Source organism: Jaculus jaculus, chromosome 4 (genome assembly GCF_020740685.1).
Source record: "Jaculus jaculus isolate mJacJac1 chromosome 4, mJacJac1.mat.Y.cur, whole genome shotgun sequence".
Classification (NCBI taxonomy): domain Eukaryota; kingdom Metazoa; phylum Chordata; class Mammalia; order Rodentia; family Dipodidae; genus Jaculus; species Jaculus jaculus.
In genome coordinates, this window is record NC_059105.1 from 107,864,808 (window position 1) to 107,885,977 (window position 21,170).

Genomic DNA, 21,170 nt, shown 5'->3' on the forward strand with positions numbered 1-21,170 from the left:
TATTCTTGTATTCTATTTGCCAATATTTTGTTGAGAATTTTTACATCCACTTTCATCAGAGATATCAGTCTGTATTTTTCCTTTTTTGTTTTGTCTTTGTCTCATTTTGGTATCCAGGGTGATGCTGGATTCATAGAATGACTTCAGTATTATTCATTCCTTTTCTATTTTATGGAAAAGTTTGAGAAGCAGCTATGTGTGTTCTTCCATGAAGGTCTGGTAAATTTAATTCACCAATGAATTCATGTGGGCCTGGACTTCTTTTAGTTGGGAGGCTTGTTATAACTGCTTGTATCTTTGTACTTGTTATAGATCTGTTTAAATGGTTTATCTCATCTTGATTTAATTTTTCTAGGTCATATAAATCAAAGAAATCATCCACTTCTTTCAGATTTTCAAACTTAGAGGCATATATATTCTTAAAATATGTCTATATGATTTTCTGCATTTCTTTGGTATTTGTTGTAATGATGCCTTTTCATCTCTAATTTTGTTAATTTTTGTCTCTTCTCTCTTCCTTCTGGTTAGGTTTGTTAAGAGTTTATCAATCTTGTTTATCCTTTCAAAGAACCAACTCTTTGTTTCATTGATTCTTTTGATTTTTTTTGTTTCTATTTCATTAATTTTTGCCCTAATCTTTATTATTTCTTCCTGTCTACTGATCTTTGGTTTGCCTTGTTCTTCTTTTTACAAGGCCTTAAGGTAAAGCATTAAATTATCCACTTGTAAACTCTCTAATTTCTTAATATCGGCACTTAGAGCTATAAGTTTCCCTCTTAAGACTGCCTTCATGTGTCCCAAAGGTTTTGGTAGGTTGTATTCTCATCATCACTTGATTCTATGAATTTACTGATTTCCCTTTTGATTTCTTTAATGACCTTTTCATTATTCAATAGTGTACTATTTTGTCTTCATGAATTTCTGTATGCTATGTACTTTTTCTTGTGCTGATTTCTAGTTTAATCCCATTGTGGTCAGATAGAGTATAAGGGATTGTTTCAGTTTTTCTGTATTAAGATTTTCTTTGTTTCTTAATATATGGTCTATTTCAGAGAATGTTCCATGTGCTGCTGAGAAAAATATATATTCTGCAACATTTGAATAGAACGTTTTGTAGATATCTGTTAGATCCATTTTTCCCATGACATCATATCCAGATGTCTGTCTGTTATTTTTTGCTAGGATGACCTGTTACTAGATGAGACTGAGGTATTGAAGGTTACCCACTATAATTGTGTTTGGTGTTATCTGTGACCTTATATCTAATAGTGTTTGTTTGAAGAAATTGGGAGGTCCCATGTTATGTCCATATAAGTTTAGGATTATAATGTCCTCCTGTTAGAGTGTTCCTTTAATCAGTATAAAGCGATCTTTATCTTTCTTCAGTAATGTTTGTTTGAAGTCTGTCCTGTGAGATATTGGGATAGCAACACATGCTTGTTTCCTAGGCCCATTTTCCTGAAGTACTGTTTCATCCTTTCACCCCTAAGACAGTGTCTTTTAATGAGAGATGGGTTTCCTTGAGGCTACAAACAACAGGATCCTGCCTTTTAATTCTGCCTTCTTATCCAGTCTTTTGGTTGGGGCTTTGAGGCCATTGATAATAAGAGTTATTATTGAAAGGCATGTATTTATTCTCACTATTTTTCTTGTTTTGTAATGCTTCCTATTTTTCCTTTATTCATTTGTTTTAACTGTTATTTGAGTGTGATTTATTTTTTCCTGTTTCCTCATGTGTGTGCTTTACTTTTCTCTTCAGCATGAAGGATTCCTTCAGGTATTTTCTGTAGAGCTGGCTTACTTGTCATAAATTCCTTTATTCTGTTCTTGTGGAAAGTCCTTATTTCTCCGCCAATTTAGATAGATAGCTTTGCAGAATAAAGTAATCTTTGTTTGTTTTTTTTTGTTTTGTTTTTTCAAGGTTGGGTCTCACTCTAGCCCAGGCTTACATGGAATTCACTATTTAGTCCTAAAGTGTCCTCGAATTTATGGCAGTACTCCTACATCTGCCTCCTAAGTGCTGGGATTAAATGCATGAGCTACCATGCCTGGTTGAGGTTAAAGTAATCTTGGTTGACATTTATTATCTTTCAGAACTTTGAATACATCATTCCAAGCCCTTCTGGCTTTTAAAGTGTTTGTTGAGTAATCTGCTATGATCCTGATGGGCTTGCTGTTGTAGGTGACTTGCTTTTTCTCTCTAACTGTTATTAATATATTTTCTTTGGTTTGTGTGTTGAGTAGTTTAATTATAACATGACAAGGAGAGGTTCTTTCCAGGTTTTGTCTTTTTTATTGTTCCAAAAGCTTCCTGTATCTGCGTTGGCATTTCTTTCCCAATTTGGGGAAATTTTTCTTCTATGTTTTTGTTGAAAATGCCTACCATTTCTTTTTGGTAAAGTCGTTCTCCTTCTACTATACCCTGAATTCTTATGTTTGATCTTTTTATGGTGTCCCAGATATCTTGAAATTCCCATTCATATCTTCCTATATTAGCTTTTTGCTCTTTGTTGGACTGTATTAGATCCGACACTTGGTCTTCTATTTTAGATATTCTGTTCTCTCCTTTATCCATTCTACTGGTGAGACTTCCCATAGAGTTTTTTGATTTTTTTTATTTGACTGACTTTTTTCAGTGCTAGTATTTCTGCATGGTTTTTCTCCAGTATTTCTATTTCCTTACTCATGTCTTGTAATGACCTCTTTATTTCATTAAGTTGGTTTCCTGTGTTCTCTTTCAGGAGTTTGTTCCCTTCTTTAATTCCTTTGATTTATTTGAGTATAGATAAAATCATTTACTTTTTTTTTTCTAATCTTTGTTAGGAATTTCATCTAAAGTAGTCTCATTGGGGGTAATTTCTGATGGATTTAGCATTTTTGATGGGATTGTATTGTCTTGATTCTTGGTATTTCTTGTATTATAATGTAGAGATCTTTTGCATCCTGAGTTGATTTGATGCTTGGGTTTTCTAATTATCTGCAATGTTCTTAGACTCGGGAATCCAAGTTTATATACATTCAGGGTAGGAGTTTAAGGTGCCAAGTGTAGTTCTTGTACTCCAGTACAATAGCAAAAATAGTCTTAGGTATTGAGTTTGCTTGTTATTCAAGTATTCTAGTGGGTGGAACAGTTTACTAGCAAATTCTAAAATTCAGTGAGCAATATATACATTCATTGAAAACCAGCACAGAGCATACAAGTGTGGGGATTAAAACAATTAGATAACTTTATAAAGCCAACATCCCTAAGGGTGTGTGTCAGCTGGGAGGTTGAGATTTCTATTCTGAAATGGGTTCCAGGTATAAATCAGACCCTGAGATTTCTATTCTGAAATGGGTTCCAGGTATAAATCAGACCCTGCCCCCAATGACAGAAGAAAAAGACAAAAGCCCTATAAATCTGAAAGCATCAAATGCATCAGTAGTCAACCCCCAACTATAACTGACTTGAGAACAGTAAAATTAACCACGAATATGTCACCTATAACCTGCCCTGACATAGAAAGAGAGATTAATACTTGAGTGCAGGCCTGTGTATCTGCTATTTTGTCAGTTGGCCTTGGTATCTTTTGGGGTGGCTTCAAATCTTACCAGTGCTCCGTGCCCACCTCAGTCCCTCTGTGTTGTGCTATGGTTCTCGTGTTCTGATCAGCTGTGCTGGATGACCTGCTGCCAGGGGCTGAATGAGTTCTCCAGAGATTCTCAGTTCTGAAGGTTGGGGGGTGGGAAGAGTGCAGGAAACCTGGAGTTGTCGTGGAACTGCTCAGCTGGTCCTGTCTGTCTCCCCTTCCAGTTTCTTGACTTTGCAAGGAGGCTGATGAGATTGGAAAATCCCTTGTTTGGTCTCTGCTCCTGCAGCTTGGCACTGGGTCAGGCGAGCACGGGCCGTCCTGGCCACAAGTGCCTTGGCAGGCTTCTAGCAAGTTTCCTCCTTTCTGGTAGATCTTGGTCTCTCCCATTTCTCTGCTGTGGCTGGTAATAACCTATACACCTTATTTTTTTGGAAGAAGAGTGTATTATGCTGTGGTTTTGCTTAAATCCTTCCCTAGGCTGGTTTGGAGTGACTTCTATGCCACCATATGACCCAGAAGTCTTTGGTATTGGTTGTAATGGTGCCTTTTTCATCTCTAATTTTGTGTATGTTTACGTCACTGTCTCATTTCAGATCACTGGAGGTGCAGGGTTCGTGGGCTCCCATCTGACTGACAAACTCATGATGGATGGCCACGAGGTGACTGTGGTGGACAACTTCTTTACGGGAAGGAAGAGAAATGTTGAGCACTGGATTGGCCATGAAAACTTCGAGCTGATTAACCACGATGTGGTGGAGCCCTTGTATATTGAAGGTGAGGGGGCAGCACACATCATCATTACCATGGATGTGGGCTTAGCGGGGCAGCAGGGTCCTGAGGATTCATTAACAGAGTTGGTTGTACTAACTGTTGTGCCACATTATATTTTTGCTTTTCCTTGATGTGTGTGTGATACACATGCATGTGTGTATGGGTGTGCATGTGTACCATGTGTGGCTGAGAGTAGGTGTTCTCAACTACTTTCTACCGTATTTAGTAAGGCAGGGTCTCATGTGAACCCAGAGCTGATTGATTTGGTTAATGTAGCTAGCCAACTTGCCTCAGGGATCCTGTTTCTACCTCCCAAAGGTTAGGATTACAGACTGGCCACCACACCCTCCCAGCATTACCTGGGAACTGGGAGTCCAGACCCAGGTCCTCATGCTTGCATGTCTAGTGCTTTACTGACTCAGCCCCCTTTTTTGTTCCTGGGTAGAAGGCACTACCCTAGTTGCTGTGAGAATGGTTATTATTGTGTGAAGATATCTCTGTCCTCTGTCACATGACTCCCAAGTTTGAGCTTGGATCTGTTAAAGTAGCATTTCTATAGTGCATATCTGTTATGGGCTGAATGTTTGTGTACACTAAAAATTGCATGTTGAAGTCCTAAACCTTAAGGCAGTGCTGTTAGGAAGAGAGGCATTTGTAGGTGATAAGGGCATGAAGGTGGCTCTCTCTTGAATTGGATTAATGCCTTATAAAGGAAGTGCAGAGGCTGGGGAGATAGCTGGTTGATAGCATGCTCTACACACATGATTTGTGATAAATTAGATAAAGCAATTACAGGAAGTGAATTCTATGGCCTTAGACTTCAGAATGCCTCCTTCCTCTGAAGTTCTCTACTGTGTGCTGGTGACAGCTGCCATCGGGGATTTGTGGCATCATACTCATTTCTTGCCTGACTATAGCACTGGAAGCTAAATATACCAAAGTGCACCTTAAAGATACAGAAACCTCGATGGGGCTGGGTTGGAACCTGCCACAGTCACAGTGCCATGGGTTGCCTGAGTCCTGCTTTCCTACAGCCACCTGCCCACTGCTGCATAAACAGTGTAGCCTTCTGTTTCCCCATTGTTACCAATCAGGAACATCTCCCTGTGTCAGAAAAGTACTTTATTAATGTTTTATTTTTTAATTGTGTGTGTGTGTGTGTGTGCGCGCGTGCACGCCTACCTGCCTGCCTGCAAGTACATGCATACCAGAGGAAGCATGTAAGAGTCAGAAGACAGCCTCAGGTGATGATCTTTGCCTTTCAGTCTTTTTGAGGCAAGGTTTCTTTTGTTTGGCACTGTGTTCCCTAGACTGGCTGACCCACTGTGTACAGTAGGCTATTGGTACAGGAATGTCTGGGATTGTCCTATCTCCACATCCCAACTTGCTGAATGGGTTCTGGTGTCATAGAAATGCGAAGTGTTGTCTGTCTTTACCTGGGTTCTCAGGATCTGAACTCTGCCCACTAGCCACTTCTTTAGCTCAGTAAAAAGGTGTTTTGAGGATCCAGTGCAATCACTGAGTAATCTCATTATATAGCTAGACCAACTTGTATTTAACCTTGTGTCATGTCTTCAAGATTTTTAGATAAGTATCTTTGACAGAATTTCATTTCCTCAGTACAACAGTCTAGAAACTGTACAAGTTCCATTATGTGTACTTCATTGTGTGGTGATGTCTCTCACACATTAGTAGCATTGAGTCTTTTCTTAATAAAATTTAAAAGGTGCTAGCACAAATATTTTGCTGCTTTGAGACAAAACCAGTGGTTTAGGTTGCTGAAAAGGCAATGCTTTTTCACATTAATTAATTCACAGAAAAAAATCCAAATTAGGGCTGGGGAGATGCCTTGGTGGGAAAAGTGCTTGCCATGGTAGCATGAAGACCTGAGTTCAGATTTCCAGTACTTATGCAGAAATGCCCACTGTAATGGCACAGGCCTGTAATCCCAGCCCTGGAGGGATGGACAGGAGGGAGCTCTGGGGCTTAGTGGCTCATTTGTTTAGCCAAATCAGTGAGTTCTAGGCTCAGAGGACTTAGCTCAAAAAACAAAACAAAACAAAAAAACCTGGAGGACCCCTGTGGGGATGTCTGGTCGTCATGTGTACATGCCTGCACGTGTACCTGTACACGCACATGCTCCTGCACACATGCCCATGTGCAAGCCACACTCCGGTAGCTGGAGCACAGGGTGTGAGGCCAGCCCAGGCTGACATAGTGAAATGCTTGTTCCAAAAACAACCACAATAAAAAGAAAGAAAAAGACTTCTAGCCAGGCGTGGTGGCACATGCCTTTAAGCCCCACACTCGCAGGGAAAGGTAGAAGGATCACCATGAGTTTGAGGCCACCCAGAAAATACAGAGTAAATTCCAGGTCTGCCTGGGCTAGGGTGAGAGAGAACCTACCTCAAAAAACCAAAAAGAAAAAAAAAATTCTAAATTGTTTATTTTCTTCACTTAAAATTTTTACTTCCATTTTGAGCTCTCCATTGTAAGAATTTTAACTATTGGGCACACATTTGGCATTTTTCCCCAACCTAGCTTTGGTCTGTTCAATTCAGTGAAATTTCACATTTTAATATAGTCTGTTGGGTTTGTTTACCCTTTGCTATTTATGCTTTTTTTATTTTAATGCTACAACATCCCAAGATGAGGTGAATATTTAATCTAATAATTGTTGAAATAACCACATGTTGTTCTTTGTTGACTGTTTTTTTTTGTAAACCTTTATTTAAAAAAAAAAAGCGTATTTACTTATTTAACTGACCTGAGGTTCATTTCGGAATTGATCTATAGTTTGTGTAAACTGAAATAGTTTGTCTAGGTAATAGGGCCAGTGACCTACTTTTCACCTGGACTTCCTGGTGGATGGCTGTGGGTCCACTAAGACAATGCATACAGTGGGGTTCTGTCAGGTGTAGTTCTGGAGGGTACCCCATCCAAGGCTCATCCTGAGGTGCAGCTGGGTCCTGCTGTAAAGCTTTCATTAATCTGTACTTGTGAAAGCAGCAAGACCCAGTATTATGCTGCATAATATGGGTGAGGTCCTTGTGGTGGTTACTCAGAAAGTGGACAAGTCAGGCCAAGAGTCTGTTTGAAGAGTTCCCATAGGAGTCCAGCAGAAGGAAGCAAAGCCAGCAAGAGGGGCTTAATCCTTTGCTGCCAGCCTTGAGCTAGGGTGTGTGGCAACCCCTAGGAGCTGAGAAGAACTCTGAGCCAGCAAACAGCAGGAGATGGGCCTCAGTCTGCAGCCTTGTAGAGCAAAATTGTTCCCTGAAGAAAGGAACAGAGACCTACTGATAACCCTGTTTGTTTTCATCCAAGGAGAGGCAGAGCTACCTGCCAGGCTTCCCACCATACCAGATAGATTATAGGTGCATAGTTTTTAACCCTAAATTTGTTGGGGCAGCACTAGAAAATGATCTCAGGGACTTATCATAGTACCTGATCCACATAAAGTACTTGCCAAGGGCTCATGGAATGAGCTGAATATAAGCATTGATGAACACTTCCCACCCTTTCAAAGACCATATAATTCCTCTTGTTTATGTTGGGAGACCATAAGCTTTTTCTCCCACTCATTGTCTTACTAGCTTAGCATTGAGTATGTCCATGGACTTGGTCATTCTGTTCCCTTCCTGTCTCCATCTCTTTGCTCTTTCTGGCCTTTGTCCTTTGTCCTGTAGCAGCAGAAAACACATTCTTCTCAAGCTTGTTTAGAACATTCTGTAAAACCAACCATCTTCTGAGCTATAAACACCCCACAACAAGCCCAAAGTCAAGAAACCACACAAAGCCTGCTGTCAGACCATGGAATCGGTGGCTGAAAGATAGCTAGAAAAATCACAAAGTACAGAGTAAACATTATACATCTGCATAAGGCACAGGTCAAAGAGGAAATTTGGAGAGATTAAAAATACTTTGAAGAATGGGGAAATGGGTTAATGGGTAAAATACTTACTTTGCAAGCATGAGGATCTGAGTTCAGGTCTCCAGCACCTATGTACAAAGCAGATGTGGTAACACATGCTTATAATCCATATGCTGGGGAGGAGGAGGACCCCTAGAGCTTGTTGACTAGCTGGTCTGGCCAAGTCATGAGTTCTATGTTCAGCAAGAGATCTGTCACAAAAAACAAGGTTGAGTGGTAACACCTAGTGTTGACCTCTGGCCTCCACCTACATGCATACAAATGTGTACCCACACTCATAAACATGTAAAACATACCTTAAACTAAATGAGAGGATTTAGTTTTGTATGTATTTGCAAAATAATGAAGTAGAAAATATAATATATACAAGTTGAAGGAAATTTGGAAAAGTATAAAAAGGCAAACAAAATTATCCTAAATCTTCATATTCAAAATGCATCCATTTTTGTAAACATGATTTTTTAACATAAAAACAGTCAGTGTAGTAATGTGGTTCTAATTTGTATGAAATTTAGAAGACACACTGTAAAGAGCATCCTCTTGCCACACTTACATTTCCAGTCCCAGTGCTCCTCAGTGCTGTAAATAACTTTGTTCATTTGCAATGTCTATTTGTGACCAGCTAATAGAAATGTTTGTTTGTAATTCTCCTTCCTGGAGAAAATAGCCTATGATATATTCCCCACATCTTACTTTCTCCTACATGCTTGCCTGTATCCTGGCAATCTTTTCATATCCCACATAAGCAACTAATTAGCTTTTTTTTTGGGGGGGGGGAGGGTTTCCAGCTGCTTGGTATTCTATGGTGTGCTGATACTGATCTCTTTACAGCGTCATTCCTTCTCAATAGTATGTATGAGAAGGTGTCCATTGTGTGAATGTAGTAGAGTGTCACTATTTCTCAATATAGATATTCAGATTGTTTGCAGTTTGTGGCCTGTTTAGAAAGCTGCCCTGTATGCATTCCTGTACATCTGTCCTGATCATGTGCACTCGTTCAGGCTCCTAGCCTGTGCCCACCGAATGCTCTTTCACTTTGCTTTCTGCCTTCTGCACCAAGCAGAATGTGGAGACCAGCATTTGTGTAGAGATGAGGGTGGGGAAGCAGCACCACAGACACTTGGAACTTCAGTGCCTTACAAACAAGTCTGGGAGATAAAAAAGTGAAAGTGATGGCTAGCACTTAGTACAGTACTCCAGGTGCTGTTATCACCACTGTTTATTGTTAGTAAACCCATTTGCTCAGTACTCATGTGATATGAGTAATCACCTTCATTTTATAGATACACTCAGAGCCCTTTCTTAAATCTAGTGAGAGGATACTAAAAGGAAAGTGGAACTCAGGCCACCACCTCAGGGCGCCCAGTGAGAAAAGTTGTGAGGATGGGAAATGGTTGTTTGCCAAGAGGATTGGTTCCATGTTGATGTAGGCATTTAGGGTGTGTTGCACTTACAAGAATGTTTTTTGTTTAATTATAGTTTATATATCTGTTTGTTTCACTTTATGTTATAAACTGAAGAGATGCTGGGCTGTGGGGACCCCATCTATTTAATATGGAGTAGGGGCTGCCTGTGGAGAAGCACAGGCACCACTAGAAATCCCCTGTGTGGTGACTCACAGGGAAGAAAGCCCAGCCCCCAACTGAGCCAGGCCTTGGGCATGAAGTAAATTCTGTCTGATAAGAATCAAGTCACAATCCCACTCTTCCCTTGTGTTGCGGAATTTGAAAAGATCTCCATATTCTGGAATGTTCTTTCACATCAAGCAAGGACAAGGATTATGGCCATTCTATGAGTCCCTGAATTAGAGTGACCTCTCCATGTCATAGTGCATAGGTACGGGATAATTGTCCCTTGGTGCCTAAGGGGGTGAGTTCCAGGACCCCCATGGATACCAGAATTTGTAGATGCTCAAGTCCCTTTTACACAGTGAAGGTATTTGGATAGAACCTATCTACATCTGCTTGGATACCTGCTGTCATCTCTAGGTGGTGCATAATGCATGCATGCCCACCATAAGTGCTGTGTCTCATTGGTATGCTACAGTGGGGAGAAAAAGTTCGTCCACACGTGTTCAGTGCAGGTACAGCCTTGAGAATATTTTTGATACATGGTTGGTCTCATCTCGTGGTACAGAACACATGGATTTGAAAGGCTAGGTATAATTCTGTTGGGCTCTGACTTGGAGTGTAGAACAGAAAGTCTTCTAGAAGGTTCTTCCTGATGGGAATAGTTGAACATATTTACAGAAAGAATCACTGCTGTGTTTTGCTGTTAGTGGCTCCAGTCCTCAGTTTTGTGGTTCTGATCCATAGCTGTTGCCTACCCATGCTATTGGACAAGGGCATGACAGACAGTGACCTGATGCCACCAGGGTCAGCAGGAATACAAGCATGATCAGAGAATGGAGTATGTGAACCTACCATTGGTTGTGTTAGTCCCCTGGTGGAAGATGATGCCCGATTCCTCCACCCAGCTTCTGAACAGTGGTTCTGGGTTATCCTAAGGGCTTTTTCATGTGGATGGTATCATTCTTTCCCACGTAGGTGTCTTGGGTGTATATTTCAGGCACAGTAGAATGCATCTGAAGAATGTACACAGAAGCCTTTGTGAGGTTTGAATTCCCCCTCCAGAATCACGGGAGGGCCCAGCAAGCCCCATTGCCTTCCTGCCTTCCTCTTCTGAGCATAAAAACGATGCCTACCTTCTGGGAGGCTTGCTGTCGATGATGATGATACAATCTTTTAGGATCCTTTCCCAAAGCTTATATTGGTAGCCCGTGAAGACAAGTGTGGTAGGTCACTGGGTCATCATCCAGAGATACTGGAGCCCAACAAGTGAGTGAGTATGCCCTTCTTCCCCACTTGGCTGTCCTCTCCTTTCTTGTTTCTGCTGAACTTTGAACTTTGAAGCTGGCCCAGGAGAGTCCCGAACTGATTTATTTACATTCCAGAGCCAGTTGTTAATATCCCCATAGCCTCTCACATTCCTGGTTGGTTGTCTCTGCTCTGAAGTCTCCCCTTCATAATTCCTTATCAGATTAAGGCAACAGTGTGTGTGCTGTCCTTTTTAGGATTATATCTGGAGTTACTGTCGTCATTGTTATAGACAGAATAGTTCTAACAGGGAAGAGGGCTGTGCAGACCTGGATTTAATAGTCTTCAAGTTCTCCTTAAATGGGCAGCTACACCAGACAGAGTTCTGCTTGCCCAGGTCACGACGTCATCATGCAGGGCATCCCTTAGCTGTTTGCGGGCAGCAGTCAGGCTAAACTCTCAGTAGGTAAACAGAAAAAGCAGATGGAGTAGCTTTGGAGATGGAAAGGCCCCAGTTACTGGCAACCAGGAGATGGTAGAGCTGAGCCCCAGCCCCACAGGGAACTTAGGACTCTGCATTTGTGATTCTTCTGCCTGCAGTCACTGCTGTGTGGAAGTGGGCAGGAAGGAAAAGAGAACACGGTGCCCAGGTAGTTTATTGACTAGTGGAGGAGATGTGGTTGGAGCAATGGCCAGTTGCCAAGGCAGCATGAAGTCACCAAGCTAACATCACAGGTGACCAGCTCATTATTCTGGCCAGGGGTGGCAGAAAGGTGTCCAAACAAACTGTCATCTGTGGTGAGCCTCGAAGAAAGCCCATGCTGGAGCAATGGGAAAGAAAGAGATCAGTATAAGATTTAGTCGTTTCCATTTGATGTCTGAGAATATCATTTACTCACAAGGCACCACACTATCTCTTAGTCATTTTTATTTTTTTTTCAGACAAGGTCTCGTGTAGCCTAGACTGGCCTCCAACTCGCCATGTAGCTAAGGTACTCGGGAGTAGAGGCAAGATCAGAACCTTAGGATCATCCTTGTCTACATAGTGAATTTGAGTCTAGTCTGGAATCCGTGAGACTGTCTTATTAAAAAAAAAAAAAAAATGGGCTGGAGAAATGGCTTAGTGGTTAAGCATTTGCCTGTGAAGCCTATGGACCCTGGTTCGAGGCCTGATTCCCCAGGACCCACATTAACCAGATGCACAAGGGCGCGCACGCATCTGGAGTTCATTTGCAGTAGCTGGAGGCCCTGGCACACCCATTCTCTCCCCCCCCCCTCTCTCTCCTTCTCTCTCTCTCTCTCTCTCTGCCTTGCTCGCTCTGTCACTCTCAAATAAGTAAATAAAAAATGAACAAAAAATTTTTAAATAAAATTAAATTTAAAAAAGCTAAAAAAAAATCACATGTGTAACAAATCGCAGGTCTTTCTGGTGGTGCTCCCATGATGCAATGCTCAACTTCACTGCTGCCTTGGTTCTGAACATGCAGCATGGGCACGCCGGCCTGCACAGGCATCAGACCACATGACACCAACCAGTGCTGCCCGAAAGACTGTTAACAGTGGCAATGCTTTTGCTGTCTGGTTCTTCCAGAAACATAATGGTTTACTTACAAAAGATTAAGAGGTTTTAACATTTTCCTACTGTCCATCCTCAGTATGGAAATACCAAATTAGTATACCTTTGGATTGGATTGGATTAGAATGTTTGATTTGAAAAACTGCTGGTTTGAATTTCATTAAAAAAAAATGTTAATGAATTTTAACTTAGGATCAGGACAGAATTTCCAGCAATTTACAAAATGGCCTTAAATGAGCAGCTTAAGAATCATCAGACCTCCTGAGAACTGATTTAAAAAAAAAATCTTGTTCAGTTTCAATTCATATAATAGAAGTTTTCTTAGCTTTTATTGCTGCATATTAATTTGAATATCTGGCATGGACAGGGACAGTAGTCACAGGATTCTCCTCTTATTCGGACAGTGATTTTGTATATTGACAGGCTTAACCATTTTCAGAGACTTTGCATTTGCTTGGTTTTCCTAAAAAAAAAATGACTGTCTCTTCCATAAATATTGTTTCTTTTTTATTTATTTGAGAGAGGGAGAGAGAAAGAGAGAGGGAAGGAATGGGTACACCAGGGCTAGCTACTGCAAACAAACTCCATGTGCATGCACCATCTTAGGCATCTGGCTTACTTGGTTCCTGGGGAATCGAACCTGGGTCCTTTGATTTTGCAGGTGAGTGCCTTTACTGCTAAACCATCTCTCCAGCCCTATTTTTAAATTAGTTTACTTATTTATTTATAATTTTTTTGGACTTCACTTTCTGTGACACTGTATTAAGCTTCTAGTCCAGAGCTCTTGCATCAGATTATCACCTTGCCTGTTGACTATAACTTAGTCCATTTTATGTTACTATAACAGAATGTCTGGCTCAGGGAAATACACTGAGAAAAAGAGGTTTAGCTAGCCCATACTTCCAAAAGTCCAAAAGTATGATCCCAGCAATCTGTGAGGGCCACGTGACACATGCTGTTAACATGCTATCATTCTCAACATCCTCCCCCTCCCCCTTTGTGTGTGTGTGAGAGAGAGAAAGAAAAAAGAACATGAAAATGAACCAGAAGTGAGATTTGGAAGGCCCAGACTCACTCACTATGATAATCCCCTCTTTGAGGTGTTAATCTAGTCTCACAAGAGCTGCAACTCTGGAGGGACAACATTAATTCCTTAGGGAGAAAACAGTGGCCCAGATCTGTAGGAGGTCAGCAAGCCCTGGGGTAGTGGTCTGATCGAGCAGAGGGTTCCCTGTCAACCTCTTGTGGGGGTATCACAGAAACAGAACACTTGTTTTGACAGCAATTCCTTTTGATCCATGGTTCTTTGGCCCTGCTTTGAAAACTGGTTGTAGTCTTTAACCTGTGGTCAGAGTGGAATGACTTTCTGGAAGGACAGCTTTCCCTGTCCCGCATCTATCTTTTGCTGCCATTTCACAGGAAGCGTTATACCCCCACAGGCCTCTGCTCTGTGCAGACAACAACGAGTTGGATGCCAAGGGCTGGGGTCAGGATGTGAAATTGCGTGCTGTGCACAAGGCGAGTTGTGTGCGACCCAGCTGCTTCTATTTAAAAGCATCTCCCCAGCTGTCATCTGGGGTCTGTTTGTGGGTTTTTTTGTTATGGTATATGTAAAAGAGAGAAAACTATTTTCTTCCATAGTTTGTATCTTTGCTTTTAGCTTAGGTGGTGTTTACAAGTTGACTTGTAAAATGACATTTAATTCTGTGACTTAAAAAAAAAAAAATCAGTCATCCTTCTGAAGGGAATGCTTTTTTTCCTGGGCGGTGAGGGGGGACAGTCTCTCAGAAAACAGTCAGTTCCATCATCAGATTAGTTTAAAGGGAACAAACTGGAGCTACGAGACCAGCACAGTTTCTTTTCTCACATGGTGAGGCTGTCTTTGCATTTAAATGTTCTTGTTACAAATAAAAAGAACAATTGTTAACATGTAGCATTTTAACAATTATGTTATATGTTATGTTATATTTGGTCTGTAACAGGTCAGAATTTTTTTTAATCTTGTTTTTGTTGGAATAATATGCTTCTCTTTGCCTCTTTTAGTTGACCAGATATACCATCTGGCATCTCCAGCCTCCCCCCCAAACTACATGTACAATCCCATCAAGACAATAAAGACCAATACAATTGGGACCCTGAACATGCTGGGTAAGTTGCCACTTTCTTACTTGCTGCCCTTGCTGTAACATTTTGGGCATTTTGATTACTGGTACAGTAGTCCCCTCTTATCCACAGTGTATATTCCATGACCCCCATGGAGTCCTCAAACTTGGATTTATACCAAATCCTTTAATTTAATGCCTTTCCGTCTTAGCACTACATCCTGTGTTGTTAACGTTTTCAGTAGCATAACTAATAATATACTTTGCTTTCTTTTGTAATCCTCCCTATTGGTTCACTCTTTCTACAGATCTGAGTGCCCTCAGTTTGATTTTGTTGTTGTTGTTTTTTCTTTTCCTTAAATCAAGAACTCCCTCCTTTCACCTAGTGAAGCACTTCATCGCTTCTCTGCCTAACTGACTCAGGAGCATCATTATCCCTTGACATTGGGGGCATTAAGCAAGTAAGGCTGTCTTGAACAGTCACTTGGGCTGTGACTGTTGGTCACCCATGTGTGTATTGCAATGAGACACTGGGCAAACGGATAGTTCACATCTCCTGGGCAGGATGGAGTAAACAGCACAGGAGTTAACTACTGTATGAAGAACACCACACACTTAAAAACTTATGAAATATTTATGGAAGTTTTCATTTAATATTTTAGTTTGAGATTGATAATGGACATGGGTAATAGTGACTACAGCTCTGGGTGAGGGGTCTTCTGTGGTCAGAGGTTCTGGATCTTCTGTTAGTTTGCTCTTGGTGTTTCATCTCCATACATGATATCCAGCGGTTTCAGTGTGGTTTCAGTATGGCTGGCTATCGTGGGGAAGGCACCTGCCTTTACAGGGACTTACAGTGACTTCAGCGACCACTTTGTGTTCCTCTCCTTGCCACTGTGAAGCCAGCTGTCAGTGCCCAGGACTGATGTTAAGCAGGTCTCCTGTGGGAAGGAGACCTGTGCTCCTGAGATGGGTGGTATGGCCTCACACCCATGGAGGTCCACTCTTTCAAGGAGTGTGTGGAGAAGAAGCTGCCTACATGGGGGTAGTGGACACTGAGTTCTTGCTTCAAACTGACCTGAGGATTCACACTGGAAATGGAAGATGAAAGTGTTGGGAAAGGAGGCTACGTGTGTTTCACAAATAGTCGTCTTCAATTATGGCTGTGGGTGATGGATGCTTGTTGATGTTCAAAATTATCAGCATCCTTAAGTTTAATTTTAGCACAGTTTTTTTTTATTTTAAATAGGTGCTTTGATTACTTGCAAAGTGGAAGAAAGGAGCCACATTTTTAAATGTTAATTATAGGAACATTTAAACTAAGCCCTCTAAGTGGATTTGGAGAATACAACCCTACATTTTAACTTAGGTAAGGCATGGAGGCAAGGGTGGCTGGAGACTGGTTTGTGAATGTTTTGTTGGTGGAGAGTTTATTAGGGTTCTTGTGAGGAGCAGAACAAGTAGGCTATCATTAGATATGTAGGAGATATTTATGTTAGAATAGGCTCCCACGATTATGGTATGGAGGCTGAGAATTCCCACCATTTGTTGTCTGCCCACCAGAAACCCAGGCAATCCAGTGATGTGGTTCAGAGATCTGAGCACTAGAGAGCCTGGGGAGTGCATTATTCTAGGAAGACCGTCAGAGGATTGCTTGGCATTGGTGAGAGTGGAGTGGGACACCAGTGGTCATCTGCTTTGACCAGTCGACAGCTCTAGGCACTGTTTTTCTCCAAAAACTTCTTCATTGGCATACCCAGTGTGCCCATCGCAGTGTCTGGACATCCCTCAGCCTACTCAGATCGACATGGAAAGAGTACGATGACCCATTAGTCTGATCTAGAAAGTATGTTTGAACTATTACATCCTCAACCTGATCCCTATGATGGTTCTGTTAGGGGTGGACAGAGGAGATTGTTTTTGTTTCTGCTACTACAAGCTCCCAGACTCTCCTCACACACTCATACTCTCTAGCCCTTCTACGCTGTCTAGTCCCCTTCCAAGCATCTCCCTATGCTGTCTTGGCTCTCCAGCCCCTCCACATTTCCATGCCTTTGATTGTCCCATGTTATCTTGTACTCCAAGCTCCTACCCATGCTCTCTAGTTCCCCCAGGCCCCTACACAGTCCCTCCCTAGCATCTTCTGCACGGTTTCATCTCCATGCCCCTCCTTTGCTGTTTCTTGCCTGCTGTACCTTATACTTGGCTCTTCCCATGTTCTCTCAGCATTCTCCTTCCCCTTTCCATGTTCTCTGAGTGCGGCCTCCAGGCCCTCACCATTGTGCCAGAAATAGTCATGACAGGTAAGGCTCTCCATGCTAGGCTGTTAATTCTTCCTGTAGGGGTTCAGGTCACCATATCCTGGGGGTGCTGTGTAGGGGCCAGCAATGCTGTTACATAGTGGGCAGGGGAAGGTTCCTGGAGGCCCCAGAGAATGCTGTTGAAAGTTGAAGGAAAAGAGACTCTTTGAGCTTGGGAGAGAGACTGAATGTCTTACAGGAAGGGTAATAATAGATCTTCCAGAATGACATGAGAACTAAAGGAAGACAGTCACTATGCTGGACAAAGCAAGCCCACATGGGAATGTGTATTCTTTAGTGAGAGGAACTGTCACTAGTTGTTTGGTGTGTGGCAAGTTGCTCTGTATTTTGCCTCACTTCTTCCTGTGTCATCCCTTCCCTTCATGCTACTTCACTCTCTCCTGGGCTTGTACACCTGCTGAATCCTTCATGTCCAGGATGGCCATAACCATGCTTATGGGTTCTGCAGCAGTTAACTGGTTACCCTGGCTCCACCCAGGACAGTTGCCTCTGTTTCAGAATCTCTAGGATCAGTTCTTAAAGCAAAGTTCACAGAAAAGTACAAGCTAGAAAGACCTCCATTGGGAATGTTAAAATGGTATAGTTACTATGGAGAACAGTTTGATAGTTTCTTTAAAACACTGAGTAATTGCCTAGAGCACTCATCCCAGAGAAATGAGAACTTCTATCCCCATAAAAATCTTTGATGAATGTTCACGGTGGCCTTAGTCATAATAGCTAAAAGCTAGAAACAGTGAAGTTGTTCTATAATTGGTGAGTGGTGAAACTGATCATTGTACACTATTCACTAGAGTACTGTGCAGCAATGAAGTGGGAACTATTGATGCATACAGTGCCAGGATAAATTTCCAGGGAAATGTGGTCAGAGATGGGAAGGGATGGGTTACAGGTCTGGCCTGGAAGAAAAAGGATAAAGATAGGTGGTGAAAGAGCTGTGTGACCATTCTTGTGGAGACCAAAGTTGTGTCAGTGGAATGGCCACCAGTGTCACCATGGTATTGTGACATCTTAGTCTAGTTTGCAGGCTTTTGCTGTTGGCAAAAATTGTACAAAGGGCACAGTACTCTGTGTTCCTTTATGCAATGAATTTGAATATGTAAATATCTCAAAATTTTATTTTTATTTATTTATTTGAGAAGGGAGCAAGATAGTATGGAAGGGACAGATAGAGAGAGAGAATGGGCACTCCAGGGCCTCCAGCCACTGCAAACAAACTCCAGATACATAAACACCTTGGGCATCTGGCTTTTGTGGTCTCTGGGGAATCAAACCTGGGTCCTTAGACTTAGTAAGCACCTTAATTGCTAAGCTGTCTCCCCATTCCTTCTCCAAAAAAATTTTGTTTTATTTAAAAGACAACAGGATCCTTTATTAAAGCTGCTGCTGTAGGACCCTGTCACAGTGTGCTGTGGAAGTCTTCTGTGTGGTGACAGTGGTGTGCAGGAGGTGGCCTGTGAGTTCCATCTAGTACAGCCTTCCTCTAGCACACTGTGGAGTTGGCAGTGCCATTCTCAGGCCTCACCTTTATAATATCCCCTCCTTTCTTCCTCCCCTTCCAGCTTTTCTTTTGGTGTTGGTGATAGAACCCAGGGCCTTGCAGTTACTAGGCAGGCTCCCTGACACTGAGCTACATCCACAGTCCCCTTGTCTGGTTTGTGGCATGCATCTTTGAGGCTCCTTCCTGCCCTCCCAGGTGCTTAGACACTCATAGCCCTGGATCCCTCCCGCTGTGGCCCTTTAGCTCCCATCCCCAGCACTGCCCTTAGGTCATGTGTCACACCTGGTCTGCCCTACTTGGCTGTACTGCATGGGCAGCAGGTTGGACTTCTACCCCACACCAGGGCTGTATTCCACAGCCAGCCTCCCAAAGGACTCTCCAGCTTACCTGACCCTGCTGCTCTTGATGCTCTAGTCACTCTGGGTATGGTATTGAGTGTAGGAAAAGGATTCAGGGCAGGACTGAGGAGTGTGGTGGCTGCTCTGGGGGCAGAGCCGTGTACATAGTACCTGGAAGACAGCAGGAAGAGACAGGGTTGCCGACAGGGTGGCTGGGCTGAAGACCCAGGGCTTGATGAGAAAATGGTAGTGTAGGTGTGAGGGGTCTTTTCCCTACTTAGTAGCAGTAAGAGCATGAATATGCCTGATAAAATACGGGGTAGTAAGAAGTCTTTATAGAGTTCTGGACATCACATTGCTATCAGCACATTCTGGGTATGGCCCTCCTAGAGCTCTAAGTGTCCACCTAGATGCTGTTCTTTTGAAGGAGTCCTTTGTATTTTTCTTACTGCTACTGTTTTGAGTTTGGTTCCAAATGGATACTCAGATACCTTTAAACAGTACTTAAACTGCCCCCCCCCCCCAAAGTGCTTGTCTGTGTAAGCTGAAAGTTTCTCTGATCATATCTCCACTTTCTGCAGGGCTGGCAAAGCGCGTTGGTGCCCGTCTGCTCCTGGCTTCCACATCGGAAGTGTATGGAGGTGAGTGGTGGCATTCTGTCCTAGATGAAGAGGAATCAGAGCCCAGAGTTCCATTTCTGAGAAGACTCAGGCCACTGGTACAGCCTCACCTACTGCCTCTTCTTAGAGGACTGGATCATGCCACCTGGCCACTCAGGACGTACTGTTAATGATTCCACAGAAGTGTTGTTTATGGCTCCATTCTGTTATGAAAATACCTCAGACATTGCAGCCATGAGTCGTATTTGCACATTTTTGTTGGGACATTATCCTGCAGGAAGAGTAATGCCTGTTGCATGCCTGAGCGACTAAAAAAAATCTCATGAGGATAATGCATTATACTGCAGATCTTCTACCAATCTAAAGCCTTTGTCATCCCTCCTAGGGAACTGTCCAGAGTGAGGAAGAAAGCTATGTTTCTGATCTATGTCGGTTCCTATTCAGCCACAAACCAGCTGGGTAGCCAGACCCTGACATATTTTTTTCTCCTTCATGTTTTTATTCTAGACAAGAAATGAAGATATATGAAAGAGTAAAATTAGCCGAGTCACATTTTTTAAAAATATTTTTTGTTTATTTATTTATTTGAGTGTGACTGGCATAGAGAGAAAGAGGCAGATAGAAAAGGAGAATGGGCACACCAGGGCCTTCAGCCACTACAAGCGAACACATGCGCCCCTTGTGCATCTGGCTAACATGGGTCCTGGGGAATTGAGCATTGAACCGGGTCCTTAGGTTTCACAGACAAACACTTAACTGCTAAGCCATCTCTCCAGCCCTAGAGTCACATTTTTTAAAGTAAGGACACCAAATTTTTTTTTAAAAAAAAAAAGTAGCACAATAACATAACAATAAGGAAATGCTACACAGTGCACTAGCTACTCTGAAAGGGCAGCACACAATCCTCTTCTTTGAGGACCTGTGTGGCTTAAAGAACAAAGTAGGTAGCTTTCCATCTCCCTACCTATGTTCTGTGTCCAAAAGGCAGTGGCCATATTTCATTCTTAATGCACTCTTTACTACCTGCATATTTGATAAGAGCTAGTATCCTTCAGGGTTCTCATAATTTTAGGGTAATTCTTGCAGCTCGTAGTTGCTCTGCTGTGGTGTCTGTAAACAGATATGTGCCTCTGTGGAACATCTGCTTGGTCTGGTGGCCTCACAAAATGAGGAAGGACATGCTTAGAAATCTCATCTTCGTTTTGCTTTGTTTTTTCTATTGCTTTGTTTTTTGAAACAGGATGCAGCCCAGGCTGGCCTCCAACTTATAGTCCTTCTGCCTTAGCCTCCCAAGTACTGAGAATATACCTGTGCACTGTCACACCTGGCTTGGGATTCATCTTTGGATCTTTAATTTTGAAATATGAAGTAATACCTTCTGTGTCTTCCCAAAGTGATTTTTTGACAGAGTTTTTTCAAAAAGCTTTGCTCCCTGGGCATTTCAGCCAAGAATGGTGCCAATGACTAAATGCAGTATGCTCCCCTGCCAGAAATTTATGACCATCTCCTTTGAAATCTGGTTTGTGAAACAGTTGTCAAAAATCTGTAGGAAGCCGGACGTGGTGGCGCACGCCTTTAATCCCAGCACTTGGGAGGCAGAGGTAGGAGGATCGCCGTGAGTTCGA

General features: G+C 42.3%; 1 protein-coding gene across 3 annotated transcripts in view; it reads left to right on the forward strand.

The window, feature by feature from the left end:
* The window catches only part of Uxs1 (UDP-glucuronate decarboxylase 1), a 93,466-nt gene that overhangs the window by 41,421 nt on the left and 30,875 nt on the right, over positions 1-21,170 (forward strand). For all 3 annotated transcript variants that reach the window (XM_004651794.2, XM_004651795.2, XM_045147287.1), the window contains 3 exons: positions 4,166-4,346; positions 14,710-14,814; positions 19,507-19,566. In XM_004651794.2, coding sequence (XP_004651851.1) covers positions 4,166-4,346; positions 14,710-14,814; positions 19,507-19,566 — 346 coding nt within the window. The remainder of the gene's footprint in view (positions 1-4,165; positions 4,347-14,709; positions 14,815-19,506; positions 19,567-21,170) is intronic.